This window comes from Artemia franciscana, chromosome 15 (assembly GCF_032884065.1).
Source record: "Artemia franciscana chromosome 15, ASM3288406v1, whole genome shotgun sequence".
Lineage (NCBI taxonomy): Eukaryota > Metazoa > Arthropoda > Branchiopoda > Anostraca > Artemiidae > Artemia > Artemia franciscana.
The window spans coordinates 7,744,756-7,771,947 of record NC_088877.1 but is presented as its reverse complement, the minus strand read 5'-3'; the positions used below and the strand labels follow the sequence as shown (position 1 = coordinate 7,771,947).

At 33.1% G+C, this 27,192-nt stretch overlaps 1 protein-coding gene across 1 annotated transcript in view; it reads left to right on the top strand.

Annotated features, from left to right (window-relative positions):
• Positions 1–27,192, top strand: part of LOC136036659 (choline O-acetyltransferase-like) — an 88,153-nt gene that overhangs the window by 23,821 nt on the left and 37,140 nt on the right. Inside the window, exons 4-8 of the mRNA XM_065718960.1 lie at positions 5,500–5,671; positions 10,371–10,539; positions 19,116–19,282; positions 22,308–22,537; positions 26,880–27,138. Coding sequence (XP_065575032.1) covers positions 5,500–5,671; positions 10,371–10,539; positions 19,116–19,282; positions 22,308–22,537; positions 26,880–27,138 — 997 coding nt within the window. The remainder of the gene's footprint in view (positions 1–5,499; positions 5,672–10,370; positions 10,540–19,115; positions 19,283–22,307; positions 22,538–26,879; positions 27,139–27,192) is intronic.

Here is a 27,192-nt window from a genome sequence, read left to right as displayed (position 1 = left end):
AAGTTTTAATGTTGCTCCTTACTTTCATTTAAAAAAACTTGTTTTTTTATTTAATTTCTGGACGTTTTTGAATTAATGCATGTTTTGATCTTGGCTCTCCACACATAAATAATTAAAACGAAATTTGCATATTAATTAAATGCAATAAATCGGAAGATTTTGAGAAAAAGAAGCGAGGGAGGAGGCCTAGTTGCCCTCCAAGTTTTCGATTACTTAAAAAAGCAACTAGAACTTTTAATTTTTACAAACGTTTTCATTGGTAAAAAATATACGTAACTTACGAATTAACTTACGAAACGAACTTCTATATTCGTATGTTTTCTATTGCGTATATAAGGGGGTCCAACCCTTGTCGATACCTCGCTCTTTAAATTAAAGCTTAGATTTTGTCCCAATTCCTTAAGAATGACCTCTGAATCACAAAGGCCGTAGAATGAATAGTTGAAATTACTAAAAATACTTTAGCGTAAAGAGTGAGGTATAACGAGGAGGTAAACCCCTCATATGCATAATAATTTTTGTTCGTTTTGTTTTAATGCTGCTCCTTACTTTCAGTAGAAAAATCTTTTCATATTTATCTTTTCATTGTTTTTTCAAATAATGCTAGAAAATCTTCTCTTTCCCCATGAGAAGTTTCTTCATGGAAATATCCTCCCACGTAACCCCCCCCCCTCAGCTCTCCCCACTAAACCAAAAAATACCCCTGAAAACGTCTGTACACTTCCCAGTAACCATTACTATATGTAAACACAGGTCAAATTTTGTAACTTGCAGCTCCTCCCACGGGGACTGCGGGGGAGTAAGTCATCCCCAAAGACATAGTTAATAGGCTTTTCGACTATGGTGAATAAAATGGCAATCTCAGAATTTTGATCCGGTGACTTTGGAGGGAAAATGAGCGTGGGAGGGGGCCTATGTGCCCTCCAATTTTTTGGTCACTTAAGAAGGGCACTAGAATTTTTAATATCCGTTAGAATGAGCCCTCTTGCAGCATTCTAGGACCACTCAGTCGATACGATCACCCCTGGGAAAAAAACAAAACAAAAAAACAAACAAAAAAAAAACAAAACAAATTAACACTCATCCGTGATCTGTCTTCTGGCAAAAAATGCGAAATTCCACATTTTTGTAGATAGGAGCTTGAAACCTCTGCAAAATGGTTCTCTGATCCGATGAATCTGATGGTGTGATTTTCGTTAAGATTGTATGAATTTTAGGGGGTGTTTCCCCCTATTTTCTAAAATGAAGCAAATTTTATCAGGCTCGTAACTTTTGATGGGTATAACTGGTCTTGATGAAACTTATATATTTAAAATCAGTATTAAAATGCAATTCTTTTGATGTGACTATTGCTATCAAAATTCCATTTTCTAGAGTTTCGGTTACGTATTGAGCCGGGTCGCTCCTTACTACAGTTCGTTACCACGAACTGTTTGACAACCTTAAGCAGTGGAAAAGCCTACATTGTGGGTTGTTTTCATGGCCATATCTGCAGAGGGGGGACAACTAGGTTTGAATCACCCCCCCCCAAAAAAAGTGTTGCCTGACCCGTAAAACGTAATGAAAATGTATATAAACAAATTTTGACGTTTTTTGTATTTTTGTTTAGAACACAAGATACCCCCCCCCCCGAACATGATCCTTGATATGCTCTTGATTGTCTTATATAATCTTGATAGTTCATGGACAACAAAAACTCAGATTCTCAGATTCCAGATTTCTAGAGTCTACATACAGGATTTAAGGGAGACATGTTAAGGCTGCTTTGTGTTAGGATTTTTTTTATTTTTTATCCATAAGAAAATAAAACACTAATTGTGTTATGTCTTTTTTAAAGTGTATTTTGCATACTGCTGTAATTTATCCTCCTTAGACGAAGGGGGGAGGGGCAAGATTAATCATTGTTATATCTATTTTTTAGTGTGTTTATCTTATTCCCAAAAATATGAAACCCCTTTTGTATAGCATTTCGCAGGTTATGGTATATCCAAGCCTTGTCCATTTTATTTTGTGGATTCCTTATAATTCATTAGCAAATCATAAATGGATTAAATACCATGTTAAAATTTTATCTGACTGTCCGTATCCTTTCACTTTTTTTTGTAATATTCTAGTGATTATTACGTGATGGTCAATTTGGACATGATTGTAGCATTTAAAAGCCATGCATGCTTTTTGTCACCACAAATCCCTCAATTAATTACTTTAGAACCTACTTACTTTCTAGTTCGACCTTCAAAGGAGGATGTGTTTCAAGGTATTTTTCTGAAAATTTTTCAGTTAACACTTTTGTGGATTATTTTAATTTAAAGCAGGGGCTAAAAATCATTTGAAAAACCATTCTTCTGCTTTCTTTTGTGCATTAGGACTCTTACAATCTCCTCGATTGCTGTCCCTTTGCGATTGCCTCTGCTATAATGCAAGTGCTATCCTTATGTTATGCTACCCGTAATGTTACTTAGGCCCTGGTTCAGCCAGATTTTATTTTACATTTTTAAATAGGATTACCCTGGTCCATTGTAAAGCCAATTTTAGCTGTTATGTTAAGAAGCAGCTGGCCTTGGGATTTTATGTGGTTTTTCTCAGAATGTTACGAGCCTCTCATGTTTTCCCTGCAAAATGAAAGAACGGAATTTGATATATTTCCGATGAAAGAACAGAAAACCATGCGAGGGATTGTGATAAAAGAACTGTCAGTGGTTTTTTTATAAGATAATTGAACGTTGTTTTTGTGCAGGGATGTCACATACGTGACATCGCTGCGCTCTTTAACAATTTAGCTCAATCTGGGATGAACCCTTTGCTTTAGTGCGATCTTATTCATTATTGAAAGAGGGCACACTAAATCTAAATGACCGTTCAAATCTACCATCTTCCAATTTTGTCGGACCACTGGTTCAGTGCGATCGCACGCATCTTCGATAACCAAACAAAAAAGTGGTTTTCATGAAGGGGAACTTTAAACCACCGGTTAAGGGTTATTGACAATATATTTCAATGATGTAGCTTTTATTTCGACTTTGCAGGAAATTTTATCGGTTTAATCAAGGATGTATCCAGGATAATTTTTTAGGGGGGGGGGAGAATGAGTACACAAAACTTTGTTTTTAAGAAACCCATAAGGAATTTGTTTAAATACAGTTGATACGTTTTTACAAGCCAGACAAAAATCTGGGAGGGGTCAATCTCCGTAGTCTCTTCCTTCCTCTGGCTGCAACCTTGGGTTTAATACTTTCTTATGGTGTTACGAAAAACATTCTAGTAAACATATATCCAAACCGGAGCAAAATAAAAAAAAAATCCAATTAGTATCAATAGGAAATGTCATCTTACAAGACAACTTTTTTGAAACACGTTTGAAAATTCTGCTGTATTGAGCCATGGTTTTTCTCGCTCTTTCTATGCTAGCCTGTAGCAAAAAAAGAGCGATAGAACTATAGAACCTTTAATATTAGTTCTATTAAAAGTGCAATCACCTGTTTTTTTTCTTTTCTATCCTCATCAATATTTGCATATTAATGTTAGTGACGAAGTCTGAAAGTGTCAAAAGTCTTATGATTGGAAGTTTATTAGATTGTTAGGAGTCGAAGACATCTTTTCTCAAATTAACTAATTTACTATTATGGGAAATTGACTATTTTTCATTATTTTTGTAACTTATCTATTGTGCCATTTTTTGTTGTTTACCAATAAGCCTTAGTCTGTCAGAACAGAAAGGTGTTATAATTAAAATCTTTAGAGATCTTGAAATGTTAAAGCCTCTTTCTGTATAGTACTTTTGAATGGTTCTGGCTTGAAACTTTTTTACAGTCCTAATCAGTTTCCTGGGCTAAAAAGGTCGCTGCATCAATTAAAACTAAATGAGTGCCACAGTTTAACAAACAGAAAAAATGATTAAACAAAAAAAAGGAAAAGAAATATTAAAAATAGATGTTCTTTTCCAGTTTTTTTTTGGGAGGGGTGAGATTAAAGCATTAAAATATTTTGGATTGGTCACTCTGAGTCACACTTGGATGAAAGTTTTAAGCAACCAAATCTATGTCTTCATTAACGAGAAATTATAATCAAACTGAAACTGGTTCATAAGCAAAATCAAGGGTGATTATATTCTTTACAGCCAAAGCGAATTTTTTGACCGAAAAAGGATGACAAACCAAATAATTTAGTGGATTAAAACTTACTAGGAAAAAAGTAGCCACCCTTGAAAAAAAATTACAAGTCATTCGCTGGTAATTTTAGTTTGGCAGTTTTACAAGTCATTGTTTGAAGGTAAAATGGTACAGCGGATGTGAAAAAAAAAACGAATTCATCTATTTCACACTTGTCCAGGATCAAATAAACTGGCTAAGCAAAAATTACATTTTACATTGGCTTAAGGGTGTTGAGACGTCATATACTCTGAAGATTTTGTAAGAACATTGAAGAAGTATATGGAGAGGTTGATAGTTAACCAACCGTGTTACACATTAAACCACCCATTAACGACTTGACGACTTGAGTTAACGAATGAACCAACTTTAGAGAACACTGAAGTACTGGTTGCAGGCGTGAGCAAATTGTTTGCCATTGTGTAGGGAACGCTGGTATTCTAATGATTAAGAAGGACCGGAAAGCAGGTGTGCTTGCCTCCCACTGGGGATAATGAGGATTACCTGAAACGTTTTATGAGTAATTGCCAAAGTTGGGAGAATTTAGGGGGAATACACCAAGGCACGCAGGTGTCTTGGAGACCTCTTCTAGGGAGCTAATTATTGTGGTGGAAGATTAGATTAACTATTTACTTAGAAAACTATTTTCTAAGCCTTCTTTTATTCATACCAACCACAATAGCTCTTCTATAGTACAGTTCAAAGAGCTGAAGTTACTTATGTTATGGTTTCAATACATCCCTTTGCACAAGAAGATGTTTTATGTTCGTTTCATGTTTCCTCTCCTCCTTTATATTAATCATTTATAATCCAAAAAAAGTTTTTCCAAGAAAAGTAAAGAAATCCATTCAACCAATGAAGAGTAAAAATAAAGTAAACAAATGGTTCAGTTCTAAAAAGAACAGAATTACAATTAATCAATAAATGAGACGTAAAACGAATGAAATTGTAAGGAATAGTCAAGAAGACTGAATGTTTCCTTTCCACCCTACCAATACTCAATGAAGGAAGGTAAACTTATCATACCTTTACAATACAATTTTAGTGAGTTTAACAGTTTGGCACGACGATATTTTCAAACTTTCCATTTGGTAAAATTTCTATTTATTAAGCATTTTGTAAATAATGCTCTATTGGCTTTGAGCCAGAAATGCGTTTGCTCTACTGAAGTAAATAATATAAATCTATATTTATAATGCGAAAGTTTGTGGGGAATTGCTAAAAGTTATACATATTTGGGAAATAACAAGTTCCTTCAATCCATTGTAATTTACTTTACCTTCTAACCACTTTATCTTCAAACATAATTCACGTTATGCAACAAACAATACTAATATTTATTTAATCCTAGGAATCTCATACCTCAAGACAGAGCTTCCTCCCGTGAAAGAAATCAACCACTATGTATGCTTCAGTACCAGCGGATCTTTTCGTCATATCGAGAAAGTGGGTACAGCAAAGATAATCTACTAGAGTATGAACCCAACAACAACAGCCATTTCATTGTTGCTGCTAAAGGACAGGTACTACAGATACTTCTGAAATTGTTTATAAGACCGTTTATTATCTGTCAGTAATGTTTATAATCATTTATCAATAATTGTTAGTTAATAATAATTAACTGTTGAAAAAAATTATTTGTAGTAATTTTATTATTAATTATTTAATTATTAATTTTTTGTTATTTATAAATTATTCTGTTATTTAATAGCTATTTAACCCTTAATTATTAAACTTTTAATTATTTGCAAAGAGCGTCACTTGCCAACGGTAACCAAAGCTCTAAAACAGGAATCGATATATATATATATATATATATATATATATATATATATATATATATATATATATATATATATATATATATATATATATATATATATATATATATATAAACGGTTTTCGTACTCTGTTTTGTACACCAATTATGTAAAATTCATTGACTTTGTTGTTTATCACCAAAGTATATAATTCTGCGTATTATTTCAGAAAAGGTGGGGCCCCATCCCCCAAGTAGTGCGATAAAACTTGTATCTTTATGTTCAGCAGGTATGAGGAAATTAAGCAGAAGGAAAAACTCTATACCTAAAACTATATTTTAGCAGCAGGATCAGATTCGTAATTTTAAAAGAGTAGCTCCTTATGAATATAAGAAAAGAGCTCTGAAATTGTTAGTAAAAATGTCTTGAAAGAACTGAATATCACTAGTAATTCTTAGGCATGCTCAGTTTAAAATAACAATTTTATACGAAAGGTTAATAGAACATTTAAAGTTTAAAAACAGCTAAAATTAGCGTTTAAGGTTTAAAAACAGCCAAAATTAGCGTTTAAAGTTTAAAAAGGGCTAAAATTAAAATGTCAAATTTAAAACAACCCAAAATCACTGCCAGTGCAATAATCAAACCTTAAAACGAACAAAATACAATACACACTGAAGTAACACTTAAACAAACCAATATTTGGCACAAAAATTGGTGATTGCTTCCTCCCAACAGTCGGAGTACAGTTTTTAGTTTACTGAAAATTAAAAATGTTTTTTTTTATTTGAAAGTGTTGATTAACCAATAGATTTATTTTAATTTTTGAATAGAAGAAAACTTTGATGAGAATTAGCAGCGAAATGAACGAGTAGAAATAAACTAAAACTATTAACTAACTTTGGTGATTATAGAATAATCAATCAAATTCGTATTGGATCTTACAGGGATTTATTTTACTTCATCTTGAATAGACTAAATTATGTGTAAATATATTTTAAGAGCAGGTCAGAAACATCCTAGTACATAATAATGAAATAATAGCTGACCTAGCTGCATTTTCCACGCATTGGATTGACTGTTAAGTTTGAAAAAAAAGATTGTGGATGGAATTAAGTTTAGATTTAGATAAGTGTTATGTTAAACCATCTTAATATTCCAATATTTGATTTACTGCAGCAGAGTCATCATTTTTAACTTTTTGTGAAGCTAGATGGCAATACAATTTATTAAATTTGGTTACACTCTAGTTCAATGAATTGTTAACCTAGTACGTAATGATAAAATAATAATTGATCTGGCTGTATTTTCCACACACTGGAATGACCGTTAAGTTCGAAAAAAAGATTGTGGATGGATTTAAGCTTAGATTTAGATAAGTAATGTGTTAAACCATCTTAATATTCCAATATTTGATTTACTGCAGCAGAGTCATCATTTTTAACTTTTTGTGAAGCTAGATGGCAATACAATTTATTAAATTTGGTTACACTCTAGTTCAATGAATTGTTAACCTAGTACGTAATGATAAAATAATAATTGATCTGGCTGTATTTTCCACACACTGGAATGACCGTTAAGTTCGAAAAAAAGATTGTGGATGGATTTAAGCTTAGATTTAGATAAGTGTTGTGTTAAACCATCTTAATATTTCAATATTTGATTTACTGCAGCAGAGTCATCATTTTTAATTTTTTTTCTGAAGCTAGATGGCAATGAAATTTATTAAATTTGATTATACTCTAGTTCAATGAATTGTTAACTGTCTTCAGAAAGGTACCCAAAATAACAATTTACCTTCATTCTTTGACGACTTTTTTATAATGAATCCCTATTAGGTAATTCTGATGAAAAATCATCATTAAACTCAACTTTCAAACACAATATTACAAATTCAAAATTTGTACCTATTGTTAAGGAATTTAGGTTTAACTCGAATTAATAAATGAAAGTATGGGTTGTTTTTCTTGAAAATCAATATAATCTGTTATTTGTTTTTATTTAATAATATAATCAATACTCAGGCTTGGTTGAGATTTAATCAGTTTAAGAAAACTCATCGTTAATAAGTTATTCTGAAATGTCACTAGTCATTTAACAAAGTCAAACTTAATGCATGCAGTACTTGGAATTATCGAGTAAATTTCTATGTTCTTAGTACTGTCATATATAATTATAGATATTTGTATACTTGGTTTGGTTAGATAAGCATGTATGTAGAGACAGATTTGAGTTATCATAACTTTTTAATGTGTTCGTAGCGTCTTTTTTATTGAATATGGGCGTATACCTGGGCAAGATTTACTTAGTTGCCAAGTCTGACCACTCTTAGAGGGACTGTTTTTCTTATATAATATCATGAATGTTTTAAATGACATCCGAGTATTGTGAGACAAATCCCTGAAAAAAAGATCAAAGGGATCGTATGATGATTGAAAGAAAAAAAAATTCATTAGGTACATGATCGTAATAGTTTGGTCACCAATATTTATAGCCCTGATTCCATTATGCATCAAATGTGACGGGACGCAAATGAATCAGCCAATTGACGAACCAGTTTTCTTGCGCTTTATTGGAAAAAAAAACTTAACTTGGTGTTTTCGTTGGTTGATAAGCTTTTTTTATCCTCGATTTGCACACAGTACCTTTTGCTGATAACCAATTTTTTGGCGCAATTTTTACGGTTTTGGACAATTTTCAATAACATTTGAAGAAAATTTTTTATCCTAATGGGTTGAATTTTCCAACGCATGGGAGAGACCGTGCTCAGATATCAAATTAATATCTAACTGTTAAAAATGGAAAACAATTAAAAGATGATATGATATCAGTTTGATATTCCATGGAGGAACTCCAGGGGGACTCCATAGTGATTCAAGGTCTGGGTGATACTATGATATTTAATCAAGGTTGAGATAGCAAAAACAGAAACTAGCAAAACAAAATTGAATAACTAAAGCTTTGGAAGTTGTTTCGATGGAAATTGGATTACCAGATAAGCATTTATTTGCTTCTTGCTTCGACACAATTCTTCATCATCCTGCCACTGATTTATATGTTTGTAATTTTTTTTTATAACCGCCATATACCTAAAGAACATATGGTCTTTTTCCACAGCAAACAGTGCTGCTACCTATGCATGAAAAATAGTAAAAACTGATCAAAATAGATACCTCTTAGAGTAGTAAAATAATCTATTGTCCCTTAGATTGTCAATATTTTATTAATATCAGTTTTTTTTCGTTTTTTTTTTTTAATATTTCAAATTACTTATTGTTGGTATTTTGTATTGAAGATAACTAAGTCATAAATATTGACAAGGAGCTGGTAAAAACTGTGTAATCAGAGCAAAATAAAGGTGGAACAGACAAACAGTATGTTATATCTCCTTCAAAGGATAATTTCTTTATAAAATTTGATTCTTTTTTTATTATTTCACATTTTTAAAAAGCATAGTTACACAAATTTTAGAATAAATTATAACAGAGTAAACAGTATTTTTTTTTCACAGACTTTCGTGACTTGATATTTGAGGTGATTCCTTTAAAATGTATTAATCCGACATTTCTACTTTGTCCAAAATATTTTTAAAAGTTAGCCCGAGGAGGGATTACCCACCCTATTTGGGAACTTTCCACAGAGTCCTTTGAAATACTCCTTCAACATGACCCTGATAGTAGTTTAGGTAACATTACTTTTCTTTCCTTTTAATATAGTATTATTATATAAGATGGTACATAAGTGAAGATATAAAAAATAGTATTACTAAGGCACAGGGGGGTTTTACTGTTTAATGAATTTCAGAAGGATAGAAAACAAGAATGTGACCAAGATTAGACTATTGAAGGCTATAGTCATGACATAGGTCAAGCATGACACAGAAACATGAGTTGTTCACAATTTTGAGGAAGATTTGCTATGTTTTAACGAAGGATTTTTTAAGCCTTGTCTTAAGAATTCATTTGCCTGACGGTTAAGTTCTATGGGAACGATGGATCGGTCCAACTTTCCAAAGCTATAATAAAACCTTGGTTTAGATGGCTATACAACGTCTTACAGATGAAAAATGGAATATTGAGAAACGTTTAGTTTTTTGGCCATCCGTCCACCCGTTCGTATGGCCATCCGGGTCAAACGAAAAGCAGATTGTCTCCAAATGAAAAAGGAAGAGGTCAAAAGAAAACATTTGAAGTAATTCGGAACTACACTCGAGAGGGCAAAGGGTTAAGCTTTAAATAGATTAGGGGGAAAGAGGAGTGTGCGCTGAGGATAAGGGAATATTCTCCCTAAGATTATTCAAAAAGACCACTCCCACCACTGCTTAACGTGCATAAAAACTTGTATAAGGAATTACCTAACAATGGACTCTTGTCCCAACAACATCTGGGAAAGCAATTTTTAAGATTATAGCGTACTTTAACGGAAAAACAATGGCTTTAAAAATTAAACTTAACTTTACTTTTAGTTTTTTGTCGTGCAATATATGACCGAAAAGTCTACCCTATCATTTGAGGACTTATATCTCGAGCTAGCCCAAATTTACAAAAGCTCCCAACAACAACAAGAAAAGGTGGGTCTTCTTACAGCAGCCGAGAGACGACACTCAGCTACCCTTTTTGAAAATCTAATGAAAGGTAAGATTTTTTAAATATTTAACAAACAATTAGCAAAGCCTTTTGATGGCTGATCCGAACAGATACCAGTAATTAATAAACCTAAAAGCTGATAATATATCTTTATTAAAGTAAAATACTCATTTTTTAATAAATGAGTTACCGGTTCGTTGCAACGTGGTAATTAATTAATAGAAAGTCTCTGTTCAAATAGTGCCAAAAAACCATATGCAAATTGCTGATAAAATCTGCAAATAATATCCACAAATTCTACTTGAAAATTGCCCTCAGATATGGCTTTTCAAAGTATTTTAAAGGAAGACCCAACTAGTATCCTAGTTTTCATAGAACCATGCACTGAAAAAACAAAAACAAAATAGTGGATAAAATCAAATGAACTAAATATTGTTCATAATTGCTTTGAAAGTAATGGGTTAACTTTAATTGATAACATATTTTGAGATAATATGGCTGTTTATACTAAAAATAATTCTTTAATTTTTAATATAATTCGGAAAAAAATGTTTAGTGATAGATTATTCATAGTTGACTATTTACTAGAAAATATTGCTTAATTTGCTACTAGACAAAAATGTGCCACATGACACAATATTTTATTTTTTTTGGGGGGGGGGGACTTGAAACACATTTATGTCTTCTCTATGTATTTTTCTTCTGTTTAGCTTTAAAAATAAACTTAATTTTAAGAATCAACTATTAAAAGGAACAATTAACATGTGAAGTTCAGAGTGGAGATCAAAAAGGTCAGTAAGGTCCAAAGAGCCTGTGCAATTAGTGCAGAGTGGGGTTCGGAAGTCTCCAAACAATTTTGACCATGATTAAATTTCTGTTTGATAGGTAATGTGGCTGTCACAAAATATCTGATGCACTATTCAAAGAAAGTTTTAAAAGCTGCCAATGACTATATAGTCATTGAAAAAGAGTTAATTGAAAAATTTCATGATTAATGAAAATATTTGCCTTCTAAGACAGTAACCACCAAATTTTTATCCTAGTATTTTGGGCATGTATCCAAAAGCGAAAAAAATCAGCAAATTTACTGAAAACAACAAATGATTAAAATTTATGAAACAGAAAGAGATATTAAAAAGTATTTATACTTTTTGTCCATATTTCAGGCAATCAATAATTTTAATATTTTAATATTCAGACCATGGATTTCCATGCAATTAACGCTAAGCAAATATTAAACATGTAAAAATTTGGCTTCTCTTGGTCTTTCCTGAGCTGTGAAGATTCATAAAACTAAAAAAGGTTTTGAATCTAAATTCTAAAATCGTAAAAACCATGATGCATCTTCAGATATTTTTCTTAGCTTCGAAATGACTTTTTCCCGCAGTTCGAAAAAGATTGAAACCTTAGAACTGTAGAAGCTTATAATTCATTTGGCATTTGCCTTCCCGAAAAAGTAGGTCATTGAACACAAAAGTCAATTCTAAGGAAACAGAAAAGAGTTTAAGAACTTCTAGCCAAGATGAAAACTTTTGAAATCTAGATCCTCCCGTATCCTGTTGAAGAAAATAAACACCATGTCGATTGTGCTAAACTTACTTTCATAGACCTTACCCTAGACTTTATTTCCACTAGTGCCTCCAGACGCACAAACGGGGTATATGAGCAGATAGTCTCTAATTTTTCTTCAAGTGAGCCAGTGCATAGATGTTCTCCCACTCAGGGGTGAAACTCGTCTGAAAAGCTCTTCTGTGACCCTCGTACATCCTAAGGAACGTTTTCTCTGATCTTCCTCTGTACCCGGTGCCTTCTGGTTCCTAGTTGAGGAATATTTTGAATGTATATACTGGCCTGCGGAGGAAATGTCCTAGGTACTGCCATGTTCATCGTTCATACCTTAGATGACGTCTGGTAGGCCTGTGCGGGTATGAATCTTGCCATTGGTGACATTTGCATGACAATGTTGTAAAGACACTCTACATGTAAAATCAGTTGTCTAAAATTATGAGTAGATAGACGTTTATCTTTCTTCGAGTGAGCCGCTGCATAGATGTCCTCCCACTCAGAGATGAATCTCGAATCTTGTCATTGCTGATATTTGCATGACAAGGTTATAAAGACACTCTACATGTAAAATCAGTTGTCTAAAATTATTCCTAATTAAAGATTGCTCCGTGCTATTTGAATATGTCTATATCTGTGAGAATATATTTTGTTCGACTTTCTTTTATAGCAATTGTTTTAACTTTTAAGTAAAACGCTCTGTCGATATAAAACTATAGCATAAAGCTATGAGACTATTAAACATTCGCAAAAATACGACTGTCGAACAAATATGTAAACATTATCAGACTGAAGTCAGGAACAGAAATTTGACTCTTATTTATCATGAATAAGTGGGGAAGGAAGTATATCTAAGATCACTTAATCTTAAGAAATATCCCTTTTTTGATCAAATCGGCAATAATATAAATTATTTACCATCGTTATCTCGTTAGTTTCATGTTCTTCACCACCGTAGATAATAATTCAGGAATGTATCCTGTTTTAAAATCTAATGATACATCTCGCTTTTCAAAAAAGACCTGATAAGTCTGAGCCCTACTACTGCGATTTCTACTGCTACTACCGTGACTAATCCAGCCACAAGTACTTCTAACACGACCGCTCATGTCTTTACTCCATCTGTTACACATATACTTCAAATATTGAATTTCTTTCATATTAAACATTTTGTTATTCTAGTGGTTTAAAATTTATGGATGATGCTGAGCCTTCACATAGCTCCTATAGGCTTTATGTTGCTTAGCCATTATGCATTATTTTGCTTAGCTATTATGTAAAGAACAAAATACGAGAATCTAAATGAATAAGAGGTGTAAATGTATTTATATATAATGAACAAAAACAACAATTAAATTGAATTAGTGTTTATTTATCATGTGCATAGCCCTTTCTTGGTCAAATCGGCAATAATATAAATTATTTACCATCGTTATCTCGTTAGTTTCATGTTCTTCACCACCGTAGATAATCTAAATGAATAAGAGGTGTAAATGTATTTATATATAATGAACAAAAACAACAATTAAATTGAATTAGTGTTTATTTATCATGTGCATATCCCTTTTTTGATCAAATCGGCAATAATATAAATTATTTACCATCGTTATCTCGTTAGTTTCATGTTCTTCACCACCGTAGATAATAATTCAGGAATGTATCCTGTTTTAAAATCTTTCGCTTAAATTACATTTTTATGATGTCTGGAAATGAAATTAATTTGATATGAAAATGAAATAAAAAAAAATGAATAAATGAAATAAATTTGATTTTTGGAAATGAAAATAAATAAATTTATGATGTTTGAAACGGAATACATGAAAAATCCTCAACTGGTGATCATTTCACAAGTTCCGTTTTCCTAAGAATTCTGGTTGCAAATATAATATGTTCAAATTTTGGTCAAAACTGTAGAAAAAATGCTGGTTGGGATGCAAATAATGTCTTTTGGTTTAGTTCAACAATCCCCGAAAATTCACCTCAGTACTTTAGTATTTTCGGACACACAGGATCAAAATTTCCCCATTTCTCTCTGATAAAATCTGCAAGTAAAAGATTGACAAATAGTATAATTAGCACTCCCACCCCAAGGGTTGTGGGGGGCATGACATCCCTGGAGACATGATGGTTAAACCTTTTGATCATTTAGAGTGAAATAGCTTTTCAAAATTTTATTCAGTGTTAAGGGGCCATCTGGAAAGGCAAGATGGGAGCTGATTGCCCTCCGATCTCTTTCCAACATCCCCGTCAACATGCCTTGAAGGTATCAACTTAAACCGTTAGTTGTTTCTTATATATTTGTTTTCACCCTTTAGACAACCATCATGCGTATGGTGTGTTTTGACTTTGACACCCACTTTAACATTTTCTAAAAGTTTTATTTTAATACTATTAGCCCTTTTGGAGACTCGAGGTCAAAACATGCCCCCCCCCTTCCCAATGACCAACCTTATTGATGAACAATGGACAACTTATCTAAGCTTTCAATAGTTGCCTCGAAGTCTGTGGGGTGTTATATCATCCCCGCAGGCATAGACTTTTGATCTTTGGACTATTTTGAACAGGGTGACTATTTCAAAATTGCGGTCAAATTTCTTTAGAAGAAGGGCAGCTAATAAAGGCATGAGAAAGGAAGTGTTTGCCCTCCGACTGCTTTTCAACATTCCCTGAAAATTTAAACTTAATACCCTCAGCTGATTTTAAGATATTGCAGATGCAAATAGTGTCTTTTGATTTAATTTAACATATCCCTCAATAGTCCCCGAAATATAACATTAGCACCTTAGCCTTTTAAAAATTATCCAGAGTCAAACATTTCCCATTTTCCTAATGATACATCTTGCTTTTCAAGAAAGACCTGATAAGTCTGAGCCCTACTACTACGATTTCTACTGCTACTACCGTGACTAATCCAGCCACAAGTACTTCTAACACGACTGCTCATATCTTTACTCCATCTGTTACACATATACTTCAAATATTGAATTTATTTCTTATTAAACATTTTGTTATGCTAGTGGTTTAAAATTTATGAATGATGCTGAGCCTTCACATAGCTCCTATAGGCTTTATGTTGCTTAGCCATTATGCATTATTTTGCTTAGCCTTTATGTAAAGAACAAAATACGAGAATCTAAATGAATAAGAGGTGTAAATATATTTATATGTAATGAACAAAAACAACAATTAAATTGAATTAGTGTTTATTTATCATGTGCATAGCATTATGCTGCAGTCTTTTATAGCCCTTTCATGATGCTACCCCCTTTTCTTTTGTTTAATTCTCAGAATGAAATTTAAAGTGACAGAATTCAAATCGTATGTGCTATCTTATAGGTATGTAGGATATTTGATTTCTGACGATGAAATCGTAAATCTAATACATAGCAGATAAAGCCCTGCAACTGGATTTGTCTCAAGGGCGTAAAAGAAGTTTTACGAACGAAAAGCTTTAAAAAACCAATAGAGTAGATAAACATTATAAACTAATATTTTGAATTTAAGCTTACCTTTCAAAGTTTGTGGTACCCTAGGAACCTCCTCATGCCCAGGAAAAATACTTGGTATGTTGTTTTAGAAGAGGACCGAACAATTTCAGAGGAAAGGGGTAAAATTTAGAAAACAGTATTAAAAGAAGGTAAAGTTATAAGAAAATAAAATAACTGTACGGAATTTCGTAATAATATAGAGATTTTGGAGAATACTGCATAGACTGAGTACTCCTCCATATCTCCTGCTTATATATCTATAACCACTTTGGACTTTTTTTTGTTACTCTTATCTTAAATTTGAGTTGTAGACAGCCTAAGATACCCTTAGCCTACCACCTACCTTAGCCTAAGATACTCTTAGCCTACCAATATTGAAGTATTAAAAATGAATCCGGGTAAAAATTACGCCAAAACCTTAAAAAAGCAAGGAGGCTGATTATATCATGTCCATAATGCAGATTCTTACAAAACAAATTAAGTCCCTTCGTAACTCAGATTACTACTCAGGGGCGCCAAACATGAAATTGTAAGGAATATTCATTTAAAAACAGAATATTATCTATTTACTTAAACAGAATTTACAAAAAAAACGTTTGCTTTCAAAATCTAGACATGTGGGAATTGCCTCTTCACCTTGATTGACACACCCTGTTCAACAAACCAATTGATTTGGAGAATTAAGAAGTGATGTCACAACAAAGATAGATGGCAGTTGGGTATCAAAGAAATACTTCCTAATTGTGAAAGTCTTTTGAAATCCTCCGTGTTTGATTTTATAAAAAAAAATATATATTTGACTTCTGTTAAAGAATAAGAGGTTGAAAATAAAAAACAAAAGGTTTTTAGTTTTTGTTTTATCTTAATCCTAATTCGTCAATTTATTTGTCAAATAGATTACCTTTTGTAGGCTGTATGCATATTATCGCTTTTACTCAATGCTATATTTGATGATTCGAAATCACATGTTTCCTGACTTGAAATTTTCGAGAAATTTATATTAACAAACAAAAAAGTAGTAAAATATACAAGCTTGATTATAGAAACACCTTGAATTAGGAAAAGTGTCGACACTCATGGCAATTTAAACCAATATAAAAAACTAAGTTTTTTTCTTTCCTATTAAAGATTGCGACCGACGATTTTTACCAAAAATATGTCTTTTCCTAAATCAAATAAGTTAATAATAGCTGTTGTTGGCAAACTTTCTTGAAGAAAAAGCATTTTAAGACCGTTGGCATATTATTTTGTTTAGTATATTAGCAATTTTGCAAAAAAATTACTGTAGACTGCTTGTGTTTTAAAATTTAACATTTTCTGTGTAAAAAAAAACTAAAAGACCCATTCATTATTAAACACAGATAAAGTATACTATTAAAACAAATAGGCATATAAAATAAACTACGCTCGTATGAAATCGACTATTTTAGTGCTTTATAGTTCTGTTTTATAGATTAGCAGTTTGTAAGATGTCTTTGAGTTTTACAATTTCGTTTTACATTTTACCTATTCCTGAATTGAATTTTTAATACTTTTCCATATGTTTTCTTATGTCTAAGGTTCAATTTTTAAAACTTCTAAGCAAAACAAAAGTTTCTACGAACTTTTGACAACAATTTTTGACAACACTTTTTTTTTGTTCAAATTTATTTCTTATGCCGCTTTAAAAAAAAAAAAAAGGTGCTAACAGTTATTAGCAATAACTGAGATACTGAAAATAAGCCTTCATTGTTTCTTTAGGTTTCTAAATGATTTGCTTTGGTCAAGGTTTATTTCTCTATGCAGTCATAAGAAATAGTTGTTACCAGTTCTTTTTTAGCAGTAATTAAGACGCTTAAAATCTGCCTTTACTAGATTGTGGTTTAATTGCTAGTAATTTGTGACTGACTAGAGAAAGCCTGGAAAAACCTGAAAAGTTTGAGTCCTGGCTTGTCAGCTTTAGGATAATCATTTAGGCCTGGCTTTAGTTTAGACTAGATTCAGGTTTATAAGTTGAAAATATGATTATGGTTTTGTCTTGCATTGTCTGAAGCATAACGTTTGATTGCCTAAAGCTAGAACAAAAAAAATGGTTTGCAGATGAAATTTGGAACAGAATAAGGCGAAAACTTAAAAAGTAATATTAATTATTTTTGGAAAGCTAAATTAAATATATCATCGTATCTATTTAATTATTAACAAGTTAGCTGGCTGGATAGCTGGATTAGTTTAGTGAGTGATTTCCAATCGACTTTCTTGGAGCAGTAAATCTCACATAACCTGATTACATTGGCACGAAGAGCCAAATAGGCTCTCTCAGTCATTAGTATGGCCTTAATAACTTAGCAAAATAATTAAAGTAATTAGCTGTAATAAAATAATTGCGTAATTAGTAATGTACTTATTTGTAATGTACCTTATTCTGAATAACTTATTTAGTACGGTACTAAGGTGTTAGCGTAATTAGTACCTTATTAATGTAAATAGTTATAGCCTTAATAACTCTAGTTAATATACTCGGTTTAAATTTGTGTTATTACTTATATTATTACCTATAACTGCTATTTGAGTATTCTCAATACATTTTTGGAAAGTTTATTTGTAAATGCAAGTGTCAAAACCTATTCAAAACCTTTTTAAAGGCAACGTCAGTTTTGCTACCTTCCTTGGCTATTGCTTTCCTTATCTTTTGTCGTTTAATTAAATTTTTCGTTTCATATATACAATAAATATGTGCATCATAATAAAAGTACAACACTGACTAGCTTAAATCAGTTAAAAAGAATAGAGTTAGTAAATTATCCATATTATCCTTATTTTATTTTAGTTTATCAATATTTTAATTAGTTCTTTGGTTTCTTGCTTTTTTCGTCCATCCCTCATAAACTAATACAAAAACTACTCACCATAACAAGGTGCGTAACTTCGTCAGAATAATGGGGAAAGGGAGGGGAAGTTGGAGCTGATTTTCCCAAGTCGAAGTGACTAAGTAAAATATGACTAAGTGACTAAGTGATAAAGTAAAAATGACTAAGTAAAAAGTGAAAAATGAGCTATATAGTACCATAAAGGCAAAGGCATACTTCCGTTGCACGTAATTTAGGTGTTATGGGTGTACATAGTGTATATAATTTAATTTTTTATTAGTGAAGAATTGTTTTTCGTCTTCTTTCTTTACTCTGGCCTTTTGTTGTTTTGATGGTGGGCCAAAATGAACATTCAATCTGTTTACCTATTGCGTAAGCCTATCTTAATTTTCACAGGATTTTTGATGACGCTAAAATTCGGCTAGGGTGTGGGGGTAGTTGTACCCCTGCCCTATATCAAATTACGCTCCAGATCATAACACAACCGTGACAACAAGTAAAAAAAAAATTGTAATTTGCTATAGGGCAGGGGTACAACTACCCCCACAACCTAGCCGAATTTTAGCGTCATCAAAAATCCTGAAAATTTAGATAGGCTTACGCAATAGGTAGACAGATTGATTGTTCTGTAATTACTGTAATTACATGTTTTACCATGTTGTAGTCCAGATTTCAACAATTTTTTTTTGTTTAAATGAGAAATTAATGAAACTGTGTATTTTTCTAGATAAGCAGAATAATGATAATGTATGCACCATAAGAAGTGCAGCATTTATTATCTGTTTGGATGATAATCCTGGAACAGATTCTGAAAGTGGAAGGATGGCGCAGATGATTCATGGTGGAGGAGTATCAAAGAACTCGACAAACAGATGGTTCAATAAGACAATGCAGGTACTCACCATTATACTTTTGTTCCTTTTTGTTACTGTTTATGTTGCCGTTATATTACTGTTTATGCTGAGCATAATTTATGTGTTGATATGGCGCCAGTTTTAGTAGTCATCAATGCCATTATTGTAATTGATCATAGCTTTCTCTCTTTACGAAAAATTGAGTAAAGAAAAAACGGGTTTAATTTCTATAAAGCAGTGAACAAAAACAATATATATAAACTACACTTTAACTAAAAATACTCCGAATATTTCGGAGTTCCCATTTTTGTTATTGTTTATATTGCCTTTACTGTTTATTTGTAGCAAGATTAATTTGTTGATACGACACCAGTTCTTGCAGTTATCAATACCGTTATTGTAATTGATCATAGGTTGCTCTTCTTTTATTTGCTTTCTCATTTGTATTATTGTTTTTGTTGCTGTTACTGTTTATTTTGAGCTTAACTTATGTGCTGATATGGTATCAGTTTTAGAAGTTATCAATGTCAGCTTTCTCTTTTTGTATGTACTTTCCCATTTTATTATTGTTTATTAAGCCGTTATTGTTTATTTATAGCTTGATTAATGTGTTGATAATGTGCACCAGTTCTTGCAGTTATCAATGTCGGTATAGTAATTGATTGTACGTTTTTCTTTTTTCATGTGTTTTTTTTATTTTTGTTGTTGTTTATGTAGCCGTTACTGCGTTTTTAGAGCATAATTAATGTGTTGATATGGCACCAGTTTTAGCAGTTATCGATGTCAGTATTGTAATTGATCATAGCTTTCTCTTTTTCTTTATGTGCCTCGTAGCAGCTGAGACTTTTGAAATTCAAAATAAATAGTTAATAATTAAAAGTTCGAGGTTCTTTGTTACAAAATGTGAAATGCATTTGCCGAATACAAAAAAAAACATATATTTTGGGATTCAGAGCTATTTTACCAATGCTGTCACGCAAAGATACTTCACTAGTTAAAAAAATATGTTATTAAAATGTACAAAATGAAGTTTCAAAATTGAGATGGCAAGTCCTAATGAAAAATTGAAAATAAAGCAATTGGGCCCGATATGCCGCAAGCACGATGTCCAGTTGAGATCAGATAAAAACTTGATCCGAGACTACACAAATTTCAGTGGACTACCGTACAAAAAAAGAAACAAGTCTTGGAAATTACCAATGCCATGAATATAACCATGAGCAGTTTCTCCCTCTATTCTGTGCATCACAGCATCCCTTATTTTTCAGAATTTCTTGAACCTTCACTTTAGCTGCATTTACATATTGGTCCAACAAGAAACAAATAAATCTGGCTATGTACTTATTACGACGTGGAATTCCAACTAGATCTACATGTAAACGACACGCTTAAGTGCAGAAATTAAATTTAATTACAAAAGAAAAATACTGATTGGTAGATTTCTAGACGCCATTCCGTATAATTTAAAACTAGATGTTAGCTCTAATTAATAACCCATCCCGTAGACTGTTCTTTAAGCCTTAGTAGAATTTCATCAAATCAACTAAAAAAAAAAGAAAATCAAATTGTTTTTTCAAAGAAAAGCGAAGAGTGATAATAAAACCAAAATTGGCAAGTCAGTGATATGGATCTGTAATTGTCTAAATTACTTTTAGATCGTATATTGTGCAAAGAGACTATCACAGATGTCAATCAAGACTCGGGTATTATTTTGTTTCTCATAAGTCTGTTACTATTCGATGGTACAGATCAATGACAACTTTAGATTCTGCTTAGAGCAATTCTGCATGTATACCGTCTATTCCGGCTGCTCTGTTGGATTGGAGGGATTTCAGAGTGGCTTCTACCTCTGACCTTAAGGGTAGTGGGGGTATTTCAAACGCAGTTGGCTGCCAATGCATCCGTTGCCCCGGATGCAGTAACTTTTCCGTCAATTTCCCCAAGCGTGGTGGCTTTTTCAATGGTTTCCCTGGATGTGGTAGCCTTAGCTAGTGATCTCATTTTTACCTCGTTCAGCCATTGATCTTGGAGTCACTTGCTCCCTTCCTGCCTCAACCATCCAGAAAAATTCTAACCCAATTTCCCAAGTCGTCGCAAGGACTTTGCAGAGGCTCTATTTGGGTACCGGGCTGCATATAATGTCGTTCAGGTTACCCTCTTAGGGATTTCGTGGAAACATTTTTGTGAATAATGGGGAATTTATATAATTTACTTAATTAGGGGCAGTAGTTCCTAGGGTGGTGAGGTTTTGTCCAACACAAAGGCATAAATGTCAAACTTTTTGATTATTTTGAACAAAATGGATATTTCAATATTTTGTTTGGATACCAAGGAGGGTTATTGGGATGCCCAGGGACAAAAAAGGCATGGAAGGAGGGGATGTTATCCTACAATCGATTTGGCACTTAAAAAGGACACCTTTTAAAAATAACAGATTTGATTTCTGATTGAGTGAGCTCCCTTCAAATTTGTTTTCCTACGTCTTAGATGTGAAGTGGCCGGGGAAAATCAGTAAACAATACAAAGTAGACAAATGGTTCCTTACTTTGGATAGGCAGGTGAGCCACCTCCGTCAAAATTAGCTCATGAGCTTAGCCCCTGGAAGAGATAAAGTGCTTTCCTAGCGCCGAGTAATTTTTTTATTACCTTTTAGCAATTGTTTTGCTAGTTCTCTTTTATTTGTAAAATTAAAAAGATCAGAATTTGTTTTATGCTGGGTCTGCAACGTGTTAACCGTATACAAGTTTTGCTGCTAGATGAAAAAAAATCGGCAGCTCGTTAAAAAAAAGTTGGGTTGGTTGATATATACTGTGCTACTGATTGGCGGTCATAAACCAACGTTAAAAGTCAAATATAAGATTCTTTATTTCCTACGGCATTTAACTTCTTTTGGTCCTCTTTTTATTTCCAGAAAAAAAAACACTCAAATTTTACAAGTTTTACATAAACTTTTGGATTTTGTTCGGATATTCAGATTTAAGATAGAAATTGAAAATAACTTCTAAAATTATTAAAGATGTGGTCAGTATGTAATTATTACTTTGTACTTTTTTACTATTTTCTAGTTTATATTCTCGGAAAGTGGCTCGTGTGGCCTGTGCTACGAACATTCCCCAGCGGAAGGTATTGTGGTTGTTCAAATGGTAGAAGACATTTTGAAAAACTGCGCCGAAAGAGAATCAGGCAAAATACATTTAGTAGAAAACAGAACAGCAAAAATTCCAAAGAAACTCATATGGAAGCTTGAAAAATGTCTCCAGCAAGAAATTGATAATATAGGAACTGAACTAGATCGGTAAGCATAGAATAAACATACCTAGATTGTATTTAAGAAGTAACTGCTGAATAAATTCTGCATATCCTCATTCAGGTATAGTGACAGAAATTGGGAAAATTCCTGAAGTCCCCCTTATTATTTCTCACCCCAAAAGCTCTCCCTCCTTACCCCGTTTTAGACATTCTCCTATAACAAGATGTAATATATAGTAAATATGTTTTAAACGGAGTATAATGTATTACTCTATCCCATTTCTACCCTCCCCCGCTTAGTACTCTCCTTGAACTTCTCCTGACAGAGAGGGTCTCACACACAATACTTTCAAAACTTGGTTCACTTGTCTCACTTCCATTGAACTTTTTCTCCTTGCGAGGGTTGCAGGGGCCAACTTTTAGCCCAATTGATCTACTCTTTTAGCAATGCTTAACAAACAGATACACATACAGCGAAAAGACACGTTTCACAGGAGTAAGATAAATAGTAGAAAATGAAAGCCTTGTCACCTCACACCTACCCCTCTAACAAACTTCCTTATCCCATAATTGACCTTCTTCTGCCAGAAAGGGTCAGATGTGCTATAAACACATTAAACCATCGTGCTACATTATAAACCCGGCAAGATCAACTTCATCCTTTTATGTTTCTTCTGTTAAAGATGATTGCATATGACCTTGACATAAGTTTGCACAACAAGCAAACAGGAAGACAGACAAATGAGGCTCGTTATGGTAAAGACAAAAATTGGTGACTCTGTATGTATACATAAATGAATAATTTATTATAATTCCCTTACTTTTGTCAGTTCATATATTAAAACAAATACCTTGAGAAATTAATCATTGTTAGAAGGTTACCTGACCTGCACAATGTTCATTTAATTAATCAAACTAATTAAATTGCAGTAATCAAATAAGAAAATATGTGTAAAAAAGACACAATCAAGAGAAAAATTCAGAAGAAGAAGAAAATCCAAAAAACAGGAAAAAAATTGTTCTATGATAATCACTGATGACCTGCTTTTATCACCGCTAAGGAGTAGTTTTGATTTAAACAAGGAAGTCCTAATACTGTTCAGAAAGCTATTCTAGAGGGTGACACAGGTATGATGAAAAATATGACAAGTCTTAACTTATTGTTTTCCTCGCATACCAGCTTATCTGCAGTCCAAGTGTTATTGCAAAAAAAAACAAGTGTGATGGAAGTAGAGAGCAAAGCTGAAGGATCGAACAATAGAAAGTCATGGCTTCACATAAACTCCTGAAACACTGTCATTTCCCAAATGTTTGGAGATTATCGAGTTGTGATGTGACCCTATCTCAAATTCTCCGTATAGTAAGATGTCACTCATGAGAATTTGATGTCTTCCAGATTTACAAATATTTTCTTTGTTTTTCCTCTGAAACTTGTCTTGTAGCAACATCAGACCAGTGGGATATTTCTTTCACCTACAGCTTTCAAATATTGTGCTGAGAGTTGCTAGATACAAAGATTGAGCAGAGGGTGGTAGCATTCAGAAGTATGATCGAGTGCCTCACTTGTAGAATACAACTTTTCTTCGGAAACACATTCCCCAAAGGTTTGGATAAAGTAGTGAAGTTGTTGCACTGTTATGTCTAGATTTACATGGTCAATACGTTATCTGACGGCTCTTTCTTTTTTCTTGGCCATTTCACTGATATTTACCAAATGTAAATATCAGTGACTCTGTAAGCTTAGCCAGAGTCGACCCAGCTCTAAATGGGTACCTGAAGAAATCTGGAGAAGGTAAACAGGAAGGGTGTGCGAAAGTACAGGATGGCTGGCCCTCAACCCCCCATTGCACTTCCTGGCTGAAGGGCCAAGAAACGGAGATCAGCACCGCCGGTACGGACTGTAAAGTCTAATGCCGTATCCTTTACCTTTACCTACCTTTTTATTTACCGAATATTCTAGTTCACTAGTTTTTTCAATGATGTCAAGGGACTCAGGCCTGTCTAGTTTGCCTTTCAGCTTGTTTTTCAATGCTAGCGCAATTTTTCTAGATGGGCTTACAGATGGTATTGCATTGTCCTTCAAATGCACCCTGCATTTTGTTTCAATCTTCCCTATGCCTTTAAATGCTTCAACATTTTTGGTTTTTGAAGAATGTTCGATTTTCAGAATAAGCTTGAATAAGTTCAAATCTTTGTTGCCTTCAACATAATTAACGGTGTGAAATTCCATTTGAACATACAAAATGCTTGCGGTTGCGTATCTCCATCTTTAAAGCTGAATGACACGCTGCAATTGCAAAAAAAGGTATGGCTGAGCCATAGCAAATGGTGAGACATTGAGTGGCTTGCGTTATTCTTGGCTATTCTGAAAGCTTACTAAGATAGTAAGATAGTATATATTTTTTTTTAACTCAATGCCTGTATCACCAGTAAATTTGATGTTCAGCTCAAAAGAGACATACAGCTAAGGAAGTTGCCAAAGTTCTGTTCCAGTCGCATATAGAACTACATCAGTTTATTCCCGGTTTCAACTTCACTACCAAAGATAAGTTATCTCTTGAGTGCCATCGTAAACAACACCACTCACTGCCATGCTTCTGCAGATTTTGGTGAAGTGCTTAATATTATTGCACATTGAGCATGTTCTTCCTTTAAAGCAGCATATATGTTGGGGAGAATAGGTACCAGCAGAAAATTAGCCCTCTGCTTCCTTATGAGGCAAATAATGTGTTCGACACAGCATCTACTTCTTCCCTGATTTATTACTATTCAAATGCTTAAAGTTATATTGGGTTGTCTCATTTTAGCAACATATTATGGCAGCTTGGGTAACTGTAAAACTGTCACCAACTTACAAAGGTTTTTCACGATTCCAGATTTATAACTCAACATGCTTTATTGATTTCCACCACATGACCTAGGATTTTCAATGTCTCTTCCATCATGCTTTTAAATTATATAAGGCTAAAAAACACTTGTTTTTCATAGTAGCCACACTCTCTCTGAATATTTTTAAGAACACAGATAATTTTCTGTATCTGATTCTATTAGTTCAAAAATGATGAACATTTCTTACCCTTGACCCATATCATAAGGTTAGTGCATAGCAGATTCTCTGACTTTTCAACAAGGGGACGTTCTTTCCTCAGTTTAGCTTGACTCTTGAAGTTCGTCTTTTCTTAAGTAAGATTGTTAGCCCTCCAGGTAATTGTTGGTTAACTTACATCGGTGGCTTCTGATACCAAATAAATTTGTTTATTTAATGGTTTTATTTAGACCCAAGCAACCCTAACAAAAAGAATAAGTAGATATAATCAGGCAACCTAAAACCCAACGCAGCAATCATGACAAGCACAGGGGAATCAGTTAAGCAGCACTACACATGATTTTTCTTTGTGAAAAATTTCCCTTCATTAATAAATGTGTTGCTTGAAATATAATGAACTTGAAATATTTGTAATAATGATACAAAGTGGACATTTTGGAATTTATTTTCGAACTTCAATGTTTTAGAGCTTTGATTGCTATTTAAAAGATATGTTATTTACTGACCGTTCCTGACCGTTCACTGCCGTAAAGGGTTTGAGTATATTTGTTTTGTACAGTGATGGTTTCTAATTTCTTCTATTCTTTTAAGTATTTTCACCTATTAACCAGAATTGCACAAGAGGTAGGGAATCCATATCCTACTCCTTCGAACGTCAAAATTATAAATATTTTTTGTTTAATAGAGTTGGTGAGCACATTTTAGGTGGAAAACTAGGCAACAGGCCCAGTTAGCTCAGATGGTAGAGTACTAGAGGCCAAATCTCTGAATTACGCCTAACATTATGTACTTTTTGTAAAAAAAAAAACAAACACTAAGACTACATATCTATTTAAAAGTTGAAGTAGTTGCAAAAACATTATTAGAATATATTTCGCATGTAAATGAATAAACAATCAAATTAAACGTAGCTAGGGGAATACCTAAATCTTCATCTACACCCTTTTGGGAAAAATTTGCGATTAAACCTCTTTAAGTGTGCAGATGGACGAAGAATCCGATTAAAAACGAGTGGGAGATACTTCCCTTTAGTAAATGAGTGTTTCCAAAGGGGGTAAACAAATTTTCTTCCCATCTTCAAATAACAGTTTTTAAGCTAGTCATGGCTTTCCTCGTAGTTTCTTATATTTTGACTATAATTAGCAATATTTTTGTCATTTCATACTCGTTCCTCCTTAAAATTTTGTTCCTAACAAATTTCTGTGTATGTGTCTATTATTTTATCAGTAATAGACTATTTGTACCAAGTTTTAACTTGCTTGCAATAAAAAGGATTCAATGGGAAATGATGTGCTTTCTCCAATTACCTGTTTAATCAAGTTTTTGCTCTTTATTATTCTAGGGAGATGGAAAACCTGGATGTGCTAATACACACATATGATGGATATGGAAAAGAACTGGTGAAAAAAAACTCCATCAGTCCAGATGTATTTATCCAAGTCGTTTTGCAACTTACCTATTATAGGTTAGTTTTTACATATAATCCTCAGCCTCCTGAAGATTTTGGCCTCACTAAAGTTTCAAGCATCTGGTTTTCAAATACTATTTTGCCTCTAAGCCCCTGTGATAATAGTGACCACGTTAATAATGATGGTCTTGCAGTAAAATATGTTTTAAATTGAGATGAAGGTGGTCTGTTTGGGTAGGAAGTTGGC